Source organism: Oncorhynchus mykiss, chromosome 4 (genome assembly GCF_057628025.1).
Source record: "Oncorhynchus mykiss isolate SJ-2025 chromosome 4, ASM5762802v1, whole genome shotgun sequence".
NCBI classification, from domain to species: domain Eukaryota; kingdom Metazoa; phylum Chordata; class Actinopteri; order Salmoniformes; family Salmonidae; genus Oncorhynchus; species Oncorhynchus mykiss.
Genome location: NC_143025.1, coordinates 67,764,119 through 67,776,779, shown reverse-complemented (window position 1 = coordinate 67,776,779; position 12,661 = coordinate 67,764,119). Strand labels below are relative to the sequence as shown.

General features: G+C 43.5%; 1 protein-coding gene across 2 annotated transcripts; it reads left to right on the top strand.

Annotated features, from left to right (window-relative positions):
- The first annotated feature begins 209 nt into the window (after nucleotides 1–209).
- On the top strand, nucleotides 210–11,561 carry LOC110522235 (scavenger receptor class A member 3). 2 transcript variants are annotated; one of them, XM_021600455.3, is made up of 8 exons: nucleotides 210–469; nucleotides 593–694; nucleotides 5,506–5,541; nucleotides 5,786–5,830; nucleotides 6,537–6,656; nucleotides 8,256–8,336; nucleotides 8,757–9,800; nucleotides 9,973–11,561. In XM_021600455.3, exons 2-8 carry the CDS (start codon nucleotides 688–690, stop codon nucleotides 10,407–10,409), a joined length of 1,770 nt encoding a protein of 589 aa, XP_021456130.2. In that variant the 5' UTR covers nucleotides 210–469; nucleotides 593–687; the 3' UTR covers nucleotides 10,410–11,561. The 2 variants fall into 2 exon arrangements, with proteins under 2 accessions (XP_021456130.2, XP_090088904.1); XM_090232778.1 differs by lacking the exons at nucleotides 210–469; nucleotides 593–694 and adding an exon at nucleotides 839–1,180.
- Nucleotides 11,562–12,661: the final 1,100 nt, after the last annotated feature.

The following is a 12,661-nucleotide window of genomic DNA, read 5'->3' as shown; positions in this document are numbered from 1 at the left end:
CTCCCTCCCTCTGTCCCTCTCTCCCTCTCTCCCTCTCTCTCCTTCTCTCCCTCCCTCCCTCCCTCTCCCTCTCTCTCTCTCTCCCTCTCTCCCTCTCCCTCCCTCCCTCCCTCTCACTCCCTCTCTCCCCTCTCTCCCTCTCTCCCTCCCTCCCTCCCTCCCTCCCGCTCCCTCTCTCCCTCTCGCCCAGTCATGTTTCCCCAAGCTGCACATGGTTATTGTCCAAGGTATAAGTTTCCTCTGGCTCTGAGGGAGAGGAGCAGCAGCCTTTCGCAGACTGACTGCAGCATGTAGCCAGGAATTTGTTCTTCACACACTAATAGACCTAGACTGTTTTATGTATGTGAGCTGCAGTTCAAGTGAGAAGTTGCTGGTGAGCGAGAGAGAGCCCATGGGCTACCTGAAGAATTCCTACTGTAGTTGTTGGGAGAAAAGTCTGGCTGGATATACAGCAGTCGTAAATTAATAAGTAAGTCCTGTCTCCTGCTCAGTGCTCTGGACACCCTGAACCATTTACAAGAGGGACCTGTTGCCTATGGATGAGTGTATACATTGTAAATTAGACACTGTTTTTCTGTCACTTCTGCTGTAGGAGACTGTACTGCAGAGAAGAGGGCTGGGACAGTCAGAGGCTTTTGTCCGGACAAGTTCTTCACATCGTCACCTGAGCTGCCTTGAAGAATTACCATGAAAGGTTAGACGACTGTTGATGACTATTTGTTGATGCTGTATTCAAATTCAGACTACTGCTCACTGTGGAGGAATATAATATATTATGTAGGAGACGTGAAAGTGCACCGGTGGCACACAAATGTGCAGACAGCTCGCTTTTAAGACCAGTACCTCACAGCATCCAGAGAAAACGTTGGTTTGTTGATCTTGGATGTGGGACATCCACCCCTTTTGCTTTGAAAGCTCTGTATTTCAAAAGCTTGCTGTTTCCAGAAGCCACACATTGGCTTTTGGGCTTCCTTTAAGGATCTTATATGAGCCCTTTTGAAAGGATAACATTTAAAGACCAACTTTTGTCAATGTTGCATGATATAAGACTCTTCAGAGACTCTGAAGAGGCTTTCGAATTCTGAAGGGGTCCTCTCGGAGGAGGAATTGAGTAGCGACATGTGGCTTTAGCTTTGGAAGGTGTTATAGAGTGTTGTGGTATTTACAGGGGAACACACAGGTAGGTGGTCTCCTCATCTCTTGTTTGTAGCGTGCTCCATTGAAGCCGGGCTACTAAACATATAGACTAACACATTCCTAATGTGAAACAGGAAAGAGGCACCTCGGTAGGGGAAGCAGCAGGTGTGTGGTTGGCACATAGAGTACAGTAGAGAGAACTATGACTGGAGACACAGACTGCCTTACAAAAACTTGAATAACACTGTTCAACACAGCTCTCTTCTTTGGAAAGACAAATGCATTCCTTCGGCAGGCATTAAATCATAAATCGTTGGCACGTGACAGTTATCAGATGAAATTGAAAGGTTCTAATTATACAGAACTGCTAGGATTGCAAGAGAGAAGTTTGTGAAATTGCAGAACAAGACCCTTGCTACTATTGCTAGTACTGCCTGGCTATTTCTATCACGAGATGTCCAAAGCGTTTTCCTGGAGAAAACGAGGGCATGTATCATTTGATTTCAAGTCTGGACTCTCTCACCACCATGAAGGGCTGCTTGAGATCCTTCAGAGCAAGACCATTTGAATCAACACATTCCAAGCATTTCATTGCTTTGAAAGCAACTACACATTCCCTTTGAAGTGCATCTAAAACAGTTGGTTGTCAACAGGGGCTTGGGGAGACACTAGTCTTTATCAGTTGCAGTTGGGGCTCTTTGGTGTTGGTGAATTCTTGTGTCTCTGTTTTCAAATTGGAGATTCAGGTATCCATGTTAAAAGCTTTAAGTCAACACCAATCAGGTGGACATTTCAAACAGTACAGTATAGTTGGTTGTCAGACTTGGTATTTGTTTGTTTGGAGAATGGATTGCCAGTTGCTTCTGTTATAAGACAAGAAAACATAACACTCTTGACCCAAAGCTTATCCTATAGTTTAATAGTCCAACATAACTAGATTTTCCCTGCTCCACATTTGAATGCGTGTGAAATCCAAACAGTGGTTTACATATTCCTCAGCTTTTCTAGGTTGATCGGGAGAGATTGAGTGTAACATTTGAAAATCCACTGCGAAGTGTAAATCAAGAAGGAACACAATAGGGTAACCACAAGCATTGACAAATCATGAGGTTTGTGGACGTGAAGGGAGTTGACTGGTGTCATGTTCCTGCTCAGTGTGGCCCAAAGTGCACAATAACAATGAGGGTGGGAGGACTTAGACTTCATGTTGCCAATGAGAGACCACTAACATTCTCTTTGGTCCCTGTGTGTTGTACACAGATATTGGCAATTATTTGATACTTGAAACAAATGCATTGTGAGTAGAAACACTGGGTTGTTGATGTAGGTGTTAGGTGAGAGTAGTCTCCCAGATTAGTCTCCTAGAGTTGTCTCTTAGATTAGTCTCCTAAGGGAAGGCTTCATGTCCAGGGCATTACACAGCAGTGCCATCATTAGAAATGGGTCCAATTACTAGGTGTCTGTCCTATTGTGGAAACAGAACAGAACCTTTTTATTTACTGACTCCAGTTTCTCTCCCTAGGGTGTCATCATTTGGCCACTATTGGCAGTCAACATTGTCCTTGCCCTATCTGCAGTTCTGTATGGACCTTTCTTCCAGCCCATTGATGTCCTTTTCCTATGTAATAGGTTACATGATTAAATCATTTGACTCTTTAGCCTAATGTGTGATAGCTAGATAATTAGCCAACTTGTCAAACTTACCCTCATACCTATGTAGGTATTCATATGGATGTGGTTACAAATAATCAACTATGTTTAGAGTGGCACCAAAGATGACTATGTAACGCAGTTGCTACCTCTAATGTCCTTGCTGGGATGTTTGAACAGTGCTCAAGGTGTGTTTTCATATGTGGCTGTGTACTGTAAGACATCTGGACCAAGAGACAAATGAACTGTATTGCTTTCGGAGAGTCAAAGCTCTTCTTTCATGCCCTAGAACTGAAACATTGTCAATGTTTTTCATCTTTATTCTTTATCAGTACCACCACTGTATCAATCTCTTCTCACCACTTACACGCTTGTCAACTGTTGAAATGCAATCGTCTCCGTAGCTTTAGCCGAGTCATGGCGGAAGTACTTGGATGAATATTTAAACCTAACAAAGATTATTTTCATGACTTTCAGGTAATGAAATGTTGGAACACATTATGACAGTTCAAGGACTATAGCATTAGACCTGAGAGGTATTTTTGGCAAGTTCTATAGTGGACAGAGGGATACAGGGTCACTGCCTTATACACTGTTAAAACAGAGAACATATAATCAAATTCACATTCCAAATGATCTATTACAAAAACTAGTGATAGGTAGGGGTTATTCTGTTTTCAGTGCATTAACATTGATGTTTTTACCAGGCACATTAGACTCTTTAGCAATGCAAGAATGACACACCCTCTAACCAAGGAAATCTGCTGGACATACAGTACCTGCTGGATATACCATACAGACATGTCGCCTTTCTGCTGGCATATACGTTATTGGATTACAAAGTTATCTAAATATTGAAAGGTTTTTGGAGTGGACATTCCATTCATGAAGTGTTTGATGAAATATAAATGTTAGTTTTGTCCTTTAGAATTTGCAGAGGTTTTTTTCAGCCGTTTCCTCCAAATGCACCTGTGCTCATATTTGCAATGGAACACTGGCTCTACTACAAACACCCACCACATTTAAATATCTTACATTCTAAAGACCACTGACCAATAGAGCCCTCACCTGAGTGCCTGATTCTATCTTAAAAACATGTCTGGTGATTATGCTGGTGAAGTGCCCCTGATTGATGTGAGGTGCTGATAAAGTTCCTGATTGGCGTAAGAGGCATGTTTTATACAGGGAAGGCAGGGCAGACCACTTCTTTCCTCCGTTGGCAGAGCCAGGAGAGCAGTGGAGGGCAGGCCCGGGGTTTAGCTGACAGCCACCGGTATGGCTGACTGGATAATGTAAAGTCTCAGAGCTGCAGCGGGCATTCCAGCCCCCTTCCTCCCTCTCTCTCTCTCTCTTCCACTGGTCCGCACATCTCAGCATTTCAGTCAGAGCCTTGGCCTTCAGCAGTCTGACTTCAGCTGCTCCAACAGGCTGACTTCACATAAACACCCTCACCTCAGAGTTCTGTATTCCTCTCCACGTGCACAAAAAGCACAGCACAGCCCAGCAGAGGTGAAAACACCAGGGCTGCCTGAATGTAATATAAAGAGGAAAAGACAGTGAAGGAAAAGACAACAGAGACTTAACTGAGTGATGTTCTTTACTTTTGTGGATGTTGTACCTTAGTAAGAGAGTTGTTGACATAACTCAGAGGAGATTCTGAAGGATTACCTCACAATAAATACTGAGGTTTGTAGCCTAAAATTGCATATGCCATTAATCAATTGAAAGGCCCGTGTACATCTCTATCGCATCACAATGGTACAGTAAAGTAAGCTTTTCACAGCAATGTCTACACCTGTTGTATTCAGCATATTGGGGAAAATATAGTTGATTTGGTTTGATTAAATCACATATATTTTAGGTTATAGCTCAATTAGGTAAGCATTGCTAGTTAATTTAGTGGTTAGAGCGTTGGGCCAGTAAACCAAAGGTTGCTGGATCGAATCCCCGAGCTGACAAGGTAAAAATTTGTCGGACTGCCCCTGAGCAAGGCAGTTAACCCACAGTTCCCCGGGCGCCAAAGACATGGATGTCGATATAAGGCAGCCCACGTACCTCTCTGTTTCAGAGGGGTTGGTTTAAATGCGGAAGACACATTTCAGTTGAATGCATTCAGTTGTACAACTGACTAGGTATCCCCCTTTCCCTTTCATTTGTGCCCAGCAATAAGCCATTTAAACCCAAGTTGAATCTAAATTCAGGTCTTGGCTTGAAGCTGCTTCTCTTTTAGCATCAGTGTACCATGTCCCCCTGGCCCCTCTACCACATTGAGCTGGAACCAAGGGGGTGACACCACAGCCAGCCCAGCTAGCATCACACATAATCAGCCTTACTATAGTGTTTCATATTAGGCTGCAGTGGGGCCCTTTATCTGACAGCGCATACATTTTCATTGCAGCCCACCATACTTAGAGAAGTGAATGATATATTGGTCAGAGACACAGATTAAACACTAGGAAAACAATCCCGTTTCCAATTTGCGTAATTGTGTTTCTATAAGTTGTCAGCCAAGTATGACCTCACATTCGTATTGAGAGCTCCAAGTTGAATGCTTTGTGTCTTGGATGGTAAAAGTGGCCGAGGGGGCTTATTGCATTTCACCTCGTACTTTGTGATTTATGACCACTTTAATAAAATGTGTGAGTTGTTCCTTCAAGTTTCATACTCTTGACCTTCATCTGTGAACACGCATTTCAAGTCTCTCCGTCTGTTTTTCAGAAATCTATTGCGGATACGAGAACCAGCTCTTTAAAGGTGAGGACAAACATGCGTGTTGGTTTTCTAAATGATCCTCTGGTTCTTGGACAGAATGGTGTGACAAATCTGTTTGTTGCTGTCCTGGCTTTGGCAAATCTATTAGGCCTAGTATTGCATGCTTGCATGGTGGGAGTAGTCAGATTTAAGTCAAAAGTTAATGAATGCTGACATGAGCTGAACTTCTGTGTGCTATCAGATGTTTCCATAACAGTGACACATGTTTTTCTTTGCTGCCTTTCAGAGGAGGATCTTACTGGGGAGGAGGAAGAGATGACTTCCTTTAGAGGTGAGGAACATGGCTCCAAATCTACAACCCACAGGCTTTATTTCTTGCTGTCCACCTTTGTTTATTTTGCTTGTTATGTGGATAGACAAGCAGGTTCTATGAAGTGTCCTTTGTTAATTTTGCTTGTTATGTGGATAGACAAGCAGGTTCTATGAAGTGTCCTTTGTTTATTTTGCTTGTTATGTGGATAGACAAGCAGGCTCTATGAAGTGTCCTTTGTTTATTTTGCTTGTTATGTGGATAGACAAGCAGGTTCTATGAAGTGTCCTTTGTTTTGATATTGTTTTGATATGTCGGTCATGAATCTCTCAGGCGAAGAACCCAACAAAACAATAACCCTTTGAAAAATAGCATCAGAATATCCACCAAGGGCGTATTGTGTCCACATTGGGCTACAGTGTGTGTACAGTGTTTGTGTGTGTGAGGGCCTGCGTGTGTCTGCATACATCTGCCATCACTGTTTTGTTTGTGTGCGTGCATTGTACATCTGTTTCAGATATCCCTCCTTAATCCTTCTCTTTCCCCCGTCTGACCACCATGCTCACTCCAAACAGCCTCTGCTGACCAAAGCCAGCCACTAGTCTGGTAGTTAGTCATGCAAAGTCCACACAGTGTCAGGGTTAAGACATGCATTTCCCCTCCTCTCTGTTCTCTAACCACCTGATGTTATGGTAGAGAGACGAAAGCCCCATGCTTCTGATTGCAGGAAGAACCAGAGGTGGCTGTGTGAAATGCCAGCAGACACGTTCTCTGCAGCTGGCCGTTAAAGTGCTGTACAGTTTCTTTGCCTTCCTCATCATAGCAGTGGCAGTGCTGGCATCACTTGGTGAGTAGACTACGATATTATGCCAAATCTGGCAGCAGGCAGCAGGTAGCCTAGCGGTTAGAGTGTTGAGCCAGTAACTGAAAAGTCAATCCCCGAACCGACGAGGTGGAAAATCTGTCAATGTGCTCTTGAGCAAGGCACTTAATCATAATGTCTCCAGCGTTGCTGTTGATAATGGCTGACCCTGGCTGTGACCCCTCTCTCTGTTGGTGTCTCTGGGATTTTGAGCTGTTAGGCCCACTTTTACACCACTTTGTTTGGGTTTGATGAGATATAATAACTAAGCTAATAAAGCCGTATTAAATCCAGATTATTGTATGAGTAGATTGAAGTCTGGGACTTGGTGTTTCTGCAGGTATTATGTGTGCACAGACCTCAAGCTTCTCATCAGCAGGCATTCCTCCCCAATCAGAACCTGTTCTCTTTTGTCATGCTTGACTTGACAATGTGCTCCACACTGTACAATAACAGATGAGAGGGAGATCTGCATCCAGCCTACAGGGTTTCTGTTGTAAAAAAATAAGGGCCCTTTAAGGATTGAGTGAACATACGACTTCAAACCGATTTGCCAGGTCTTACCTGACTGACAACTTTTTCAGTGCTTACAGATGTTACTTGCATTTCGGCAAAAATATTATTGCGACTCAAAAAGATAAATCTCATTTTCACAGCAGCTCAGAGCTCCCTGAGGGCCATTGAGTAATTCCAAGATACAGAGGGTTGGGATTCCAACACTGCAGTGGCACTGTATTTTATTGGCAGGGTCTGCTTGAGTTTATGTCAACGCAGAGCACGGCAATAATGAGGCGAAATAAGAACAAAGCACTGTAAACCTTATGTCGTGAAATGTCTGAAATGTTGTTTGGCTTAAACTCCCCAAACATCGAGCGAGAACTTAAACATGAACTCAGAAATATAGAAATGTCCGCATCATGCGGCACATCTGTTTTACATTATTGAAAGTCCCCAATAATTAGTGTTATATAACAGGCATTCCGGTGGGGGAAAAACATCACATTAGAACCTAACCAACCTCTGTGTAGCTAGCGGACATGATTAGAACAATATCAGAAGTTCAAGTCCACCAGTACACCATGATAATGTAAATGAATGTTTGAGAGGCTGTGTAGAATCAACATCCCTCAGACCAAATGCAGCATAACTGGTGGTATGTATAAATGACATCGTTAGTGAGTGCAAACATACTATGATGAACCAGTTATTAATCCCCAAAGTCAAGAATTAGGAAATGATATGCAAGTATAAGTCCTTAAAAGTGTGCTTTAAGCACTGTTGTTCTTCTTCTGGGGAAAATAATCAACTGGGAAGTAACCAGCTGAATAAACCAATACCATTATTTGTTCAGTACTTTGTAATAGAAAGAAACTGTATTGTTGTTATCGTACAAGAAGGTTCAAGGCGGCATCTTAATTCCATTCACTGATGTGTATTGTCAAAGAAGTGTTGTAGTCACTGTGTAACTTCACTTGCGTCCTAGTTTCTCAACACATGTGTTATGTTTGTTTCAATGTCTATAGAGGAACCTCCATTCCCGTTATTCTGAAAGTCTAATTTACATAATTATCTTTGTCTCCTCAGTATTTAGGAAGGTCGACAGCTTATCAGAAAAGGAATCCTTTTATCATAAGAAGATTACCAAGGTCCAGGAAAGTATACAAGGTGAGAGAGTATGATTAATCACGTGACAAAATGTGCAGAGTCTCCCAATGTGGCTGCTGACAGAGAAGTCAAGAAGTAAACAATGACTAGTAGAGCATACTGAACATTTCTGCAGATTTCCCAAATGTATTTTGTCGAAAGAGGACCCCTCTGTTTAAAATAGGTCACCCATTGAGTGTAACTGTATGGGTGACTGAGTATGAAGTCCGGGCCAGTGAGGATCCGCTCTTCAAGCTTTATGGCCTGCTTCTTCTGGGGTGTCAACTCCCTGAAGAGACATCATTTGCAGAGGCTACGACAACTGCCTCCCTTGGCTCATTCATGGAAGCACCGCAACTAGAATTTACAAATGGGAACTCTGATCATGATTAAATGATACATAAACAGATCACCATAATGTTGTTGTCTATTCCTTCCCAGATCTTAGCACTGCCAATAACTGCTCGGACTGCTTCAATGTGGCCCACTTCAGCGAGGAGATCAGTAGGCTGAAGGGGGAGTTTGAGGACCTCCAGAAGATGATCCTGGGTCAGGAGCAGGTCCTGGATCAGGCCTCCCAGACCCAGCAGACCCTGAAGTCAGCCAGCAGCAGGATGACCCGAGACATGCAGAACTACTCCCTGTCCATCAGGCTCATCAACCAGTCCCTGGAGCGTTACGTACACCAGGTGGCTGGATGGAAGGCGGTCATCACCGAGACGGACGAGAGCATGAAGACTCTGTCTCAGGATCAGTATGACCTCAAGGCCACGGTGAATCAGGTCAACACCACGGTGGCCCTCAGCTCCTTGTGGATGGACGCCCTGCAGAGGAAGACCGATGAGGAGACGCTGGTCCTGCAGAAGATGACCGCTGACTGGCAGAACTATAGCCGGGTGTTGAGCGGTCTGAAGTCTAATTCTAGCACCACCACTCAGATGGTGAGGAGCATCCAGAGCGGAATCTCGGCCACACACCAGAGGATCAGCATGAGCTCGGAGATAGTGCACGACCTTACCCTGCAGGTGATGAACCTGCAGATGCAGCTGGACAACGTCACCTCCTTCATGGACGAGCACGAGGAGAACATGCACGACCTCCACTACCACTCCAAGTACTATGAGAACCGGACGGGCGAGAGGTTCATCACCATGGATGCCCGCATGAACTCCATCGAGATGGAGATTGACACCATCTCGTCCAGCATCAATGCCACAGTGAGCCACGTGCAGAGCATGTACAAGTACATCAACATTGAGAGCACTTCGTGCCAGATGCGGCTTGGTGGCCACACGGAGGACCTGCACAACCTGAACACAACGGTGCTACTGCTGATGCACCTGGCTGACACCCTGAGGCAGCAGTACATGCTGCTGAGCGTCCGTCTAGACGTGGACGTCAGGAACCTGTCCATGGTCATGGAGGAGATGAAGCTAGTGGACACTCACCACACCCATGTCATCCAGAACTTCACCATTCTGAAAGGTACAGCAGAGATGTTCTTGATGTTTTCGCCAAAGGCACTTTTGTTTACGAGATCTTCATTTAGCTGTGTTGCTGTTGGCTGGTTTCATTTGTGCTCACCTGACTCTTCTCTTCCCCAAATGCACTTCTATTATTGTTTAAACTTGCTAATATTGCTGCTATCACCTCACAGGTGCACCTGGCCCACCAGGTCCAAAAGGCAACAGAGGGGAAGGAGGGGCCAAAGGTCCAGTTGGCCTGACAGGAAACAAAGGAGACAAAGGCCTAGCAGGGAACCGTGGCCCTCTGGGAGAGAAGGGCTTCATCGGGCCGGAGGGAGCTCAGGGGGAGCCAGGACCAATAGGAACCAGAGGCGGAGTGGGAATCAAAGGGGCGAATGGTTCTGTGGGCCAGCCTGGCCCCCGTGGAGAAAGAGGAGAGAAGGGAGATATAGGTACTGTTGGTAAGGATGGACTGCCAGGCCCCAAAGGGCCAATGGGAATACAGGGCCAAGCAGGGCTCCCAGGGGTGCACGGGCTACCCGGTCCAAGAGGAAAGCCTGGGCCTGTTGGTCCACACGGAACCCCTGGCCCACCAGGCCTACCAGCTTATCCAGCCACAGTGTCTTGAGGGGCCCATAAGGTCTGATCACTACAAGGGCAGGATTAGATGTACTGTAGGGATGTACTGGCAGCCTGACAAAGGGGTGGAGTGTAATTGAAGAGGTTGGAATGGATGGATGGAGCATGGGAAAGCTAATTCTCAAGCTTTCCGCTTCATGTTAGTCCATTGTTTTCATTGGACACTCAATGGACAACCCATGCTCTTGAGCATATACTGTACAGTACACATAGCCCTAAATGCATGTTCAGGTATGAAGGGATGTAGAGGAGACTGCAAAATTGAAGATAACATAAAGACTGCAAAAGTACGAGTTTAAAAAAAAATGCATTGTAAGTTTTCAGTATCACATACAGCTGAATGTATGTTTGAAGGAACCACAAAACCCTCATGGGGGCTTCATAAAGATCTAGGTTTACATTGCCATGCAGTTACATGAAGGTACACTTAAATAAGGATTATTTTGTACACACATTTTTGGAACATTGACACGTGAAATTCTGTTTGATGGCACTTTACTGGTTTTATAAAGTGTAGAAACTACAGTCTGTTTTTATGTGTTTGCTTTTGCATCTTTTATGCTTCGGAGCAGGTTCTCCTGAATACTGACTGAAGTTGAGATGATTCAACAGGTCATAGTCATAATGGTAAGGGATGAATGAAATTGCTGAAGAACCAAAGGAATCTGCTTGGGTACGCAACTTTGGAAGTATTGGGTTTTAGTCAGCAATTGAACATTTCCTGAAATACTTCAAATGTATGGTTTTGGAAAAAATATATTTTTACGAGACATATTTGAGGTTTTATACCAATATTTTGCTATGTTACATTCAGAGTGTTTCCAGATTTTAAAGTGTATATAATATACATCATGTTTGTTGTGTGTTCTTGTTTCCATTGTGACTATTCATATGAATCTCTGCACGTATTCAGAGTTGTGTGATGATATGTGTATTTTAACAGTAAATAGAACATGTTTAAAAAAAAGGTGAAATGATGAGAGACAGACGCTACGTACTGGGCACACACTAGTTGAATCAACGTTGTATAGACGTTGAATTGACGTCTGTGCCCAGTGGGTATTTTTGTAAACCTGTGTCATTCTTATTAACATTTGACTGGCTTGAATAGATGTTCAATAAATGCTACCATTCTACTTCACCAAAGTGTATCGACATACCACATTCACAAGTTCTGCTATTCTTCACATATTCAAATCTATTTTGAACTCCCATTTGTGTCTGGTAGAATGCTCGGATGTAGCTGCCGGGAGAGTCAATCAGAGTTCTACTCAGTCCAAAACCCTGAACGGATAAAGGAGTGGTTTTGCTGATTAATTAAGAACATGCAGTTTTCTCCCTCCAATAAAGTATCTAAGGATTTAGTGACTAAAACAGTCTTTCATTTCCTGTGTTACTCAATTGTTTTTTAATACAACGCATGCCTTAGATGTTTAAGCTATATTCCACATAGAATATTAGCTGTGGATATTATGGCTTCAAATTACGTGCTGATATCATGCAGTCTCGTGAGATCTGAGGGACACGAACTCTAACAAAAACGTCCCCTAAAATCCACTCAAATCCCATATTTTTTTGGTCATATGGATTTGCAATGTGTGGAGGGATTCGACCACTTTATATTTTCACCGAAGCAATATTACAGAGGAAAACAGATGGTGAAATTAAATGGCTTTAAGACTGAAGATACACTATCAAATATTTCTTCAAAAGAAGGAAAAGACTGCAGTGATGAAATTTGAGAAGGTGTGTCTGATTTCAGTGGCTGGCTGTGTAAAGATACTCAGTTAAAATAGCCTGAGCTTCTCCTTCACATGTGGTGTGCAAGCCGCCGCAAGACATCTGACCTCCAGCAGCTTTTCAAAAAACCATTACCACATGTGCAACCATAAATCACTCACAGCTAGTGTGTAGGGAGATATTTTGGCCTGATGCATCATTACAAATGTCACATTTAGGCAGAAACAGTGTTATTGACAGTCAATGTGGAGCCAGTATTATCGTTGTAGTTTTGCAATAGCAAAAAATGACGTTTTCCATTGTTATTGCAGCAATAACTAACTGCTACTGTAAATTAAACACATTGCGCGTTGAGCAAACATACACTCAAAACATTTAATGACACTTGTTTATTAGATGGTTACTCTGAGTGTACTGTATTCTCAATGACATAAAATGTAGGTCCATTTTAATGTGAAGCACAGTAAATGATGAAGTCTGCGGAGAATACCTGCTCCATAT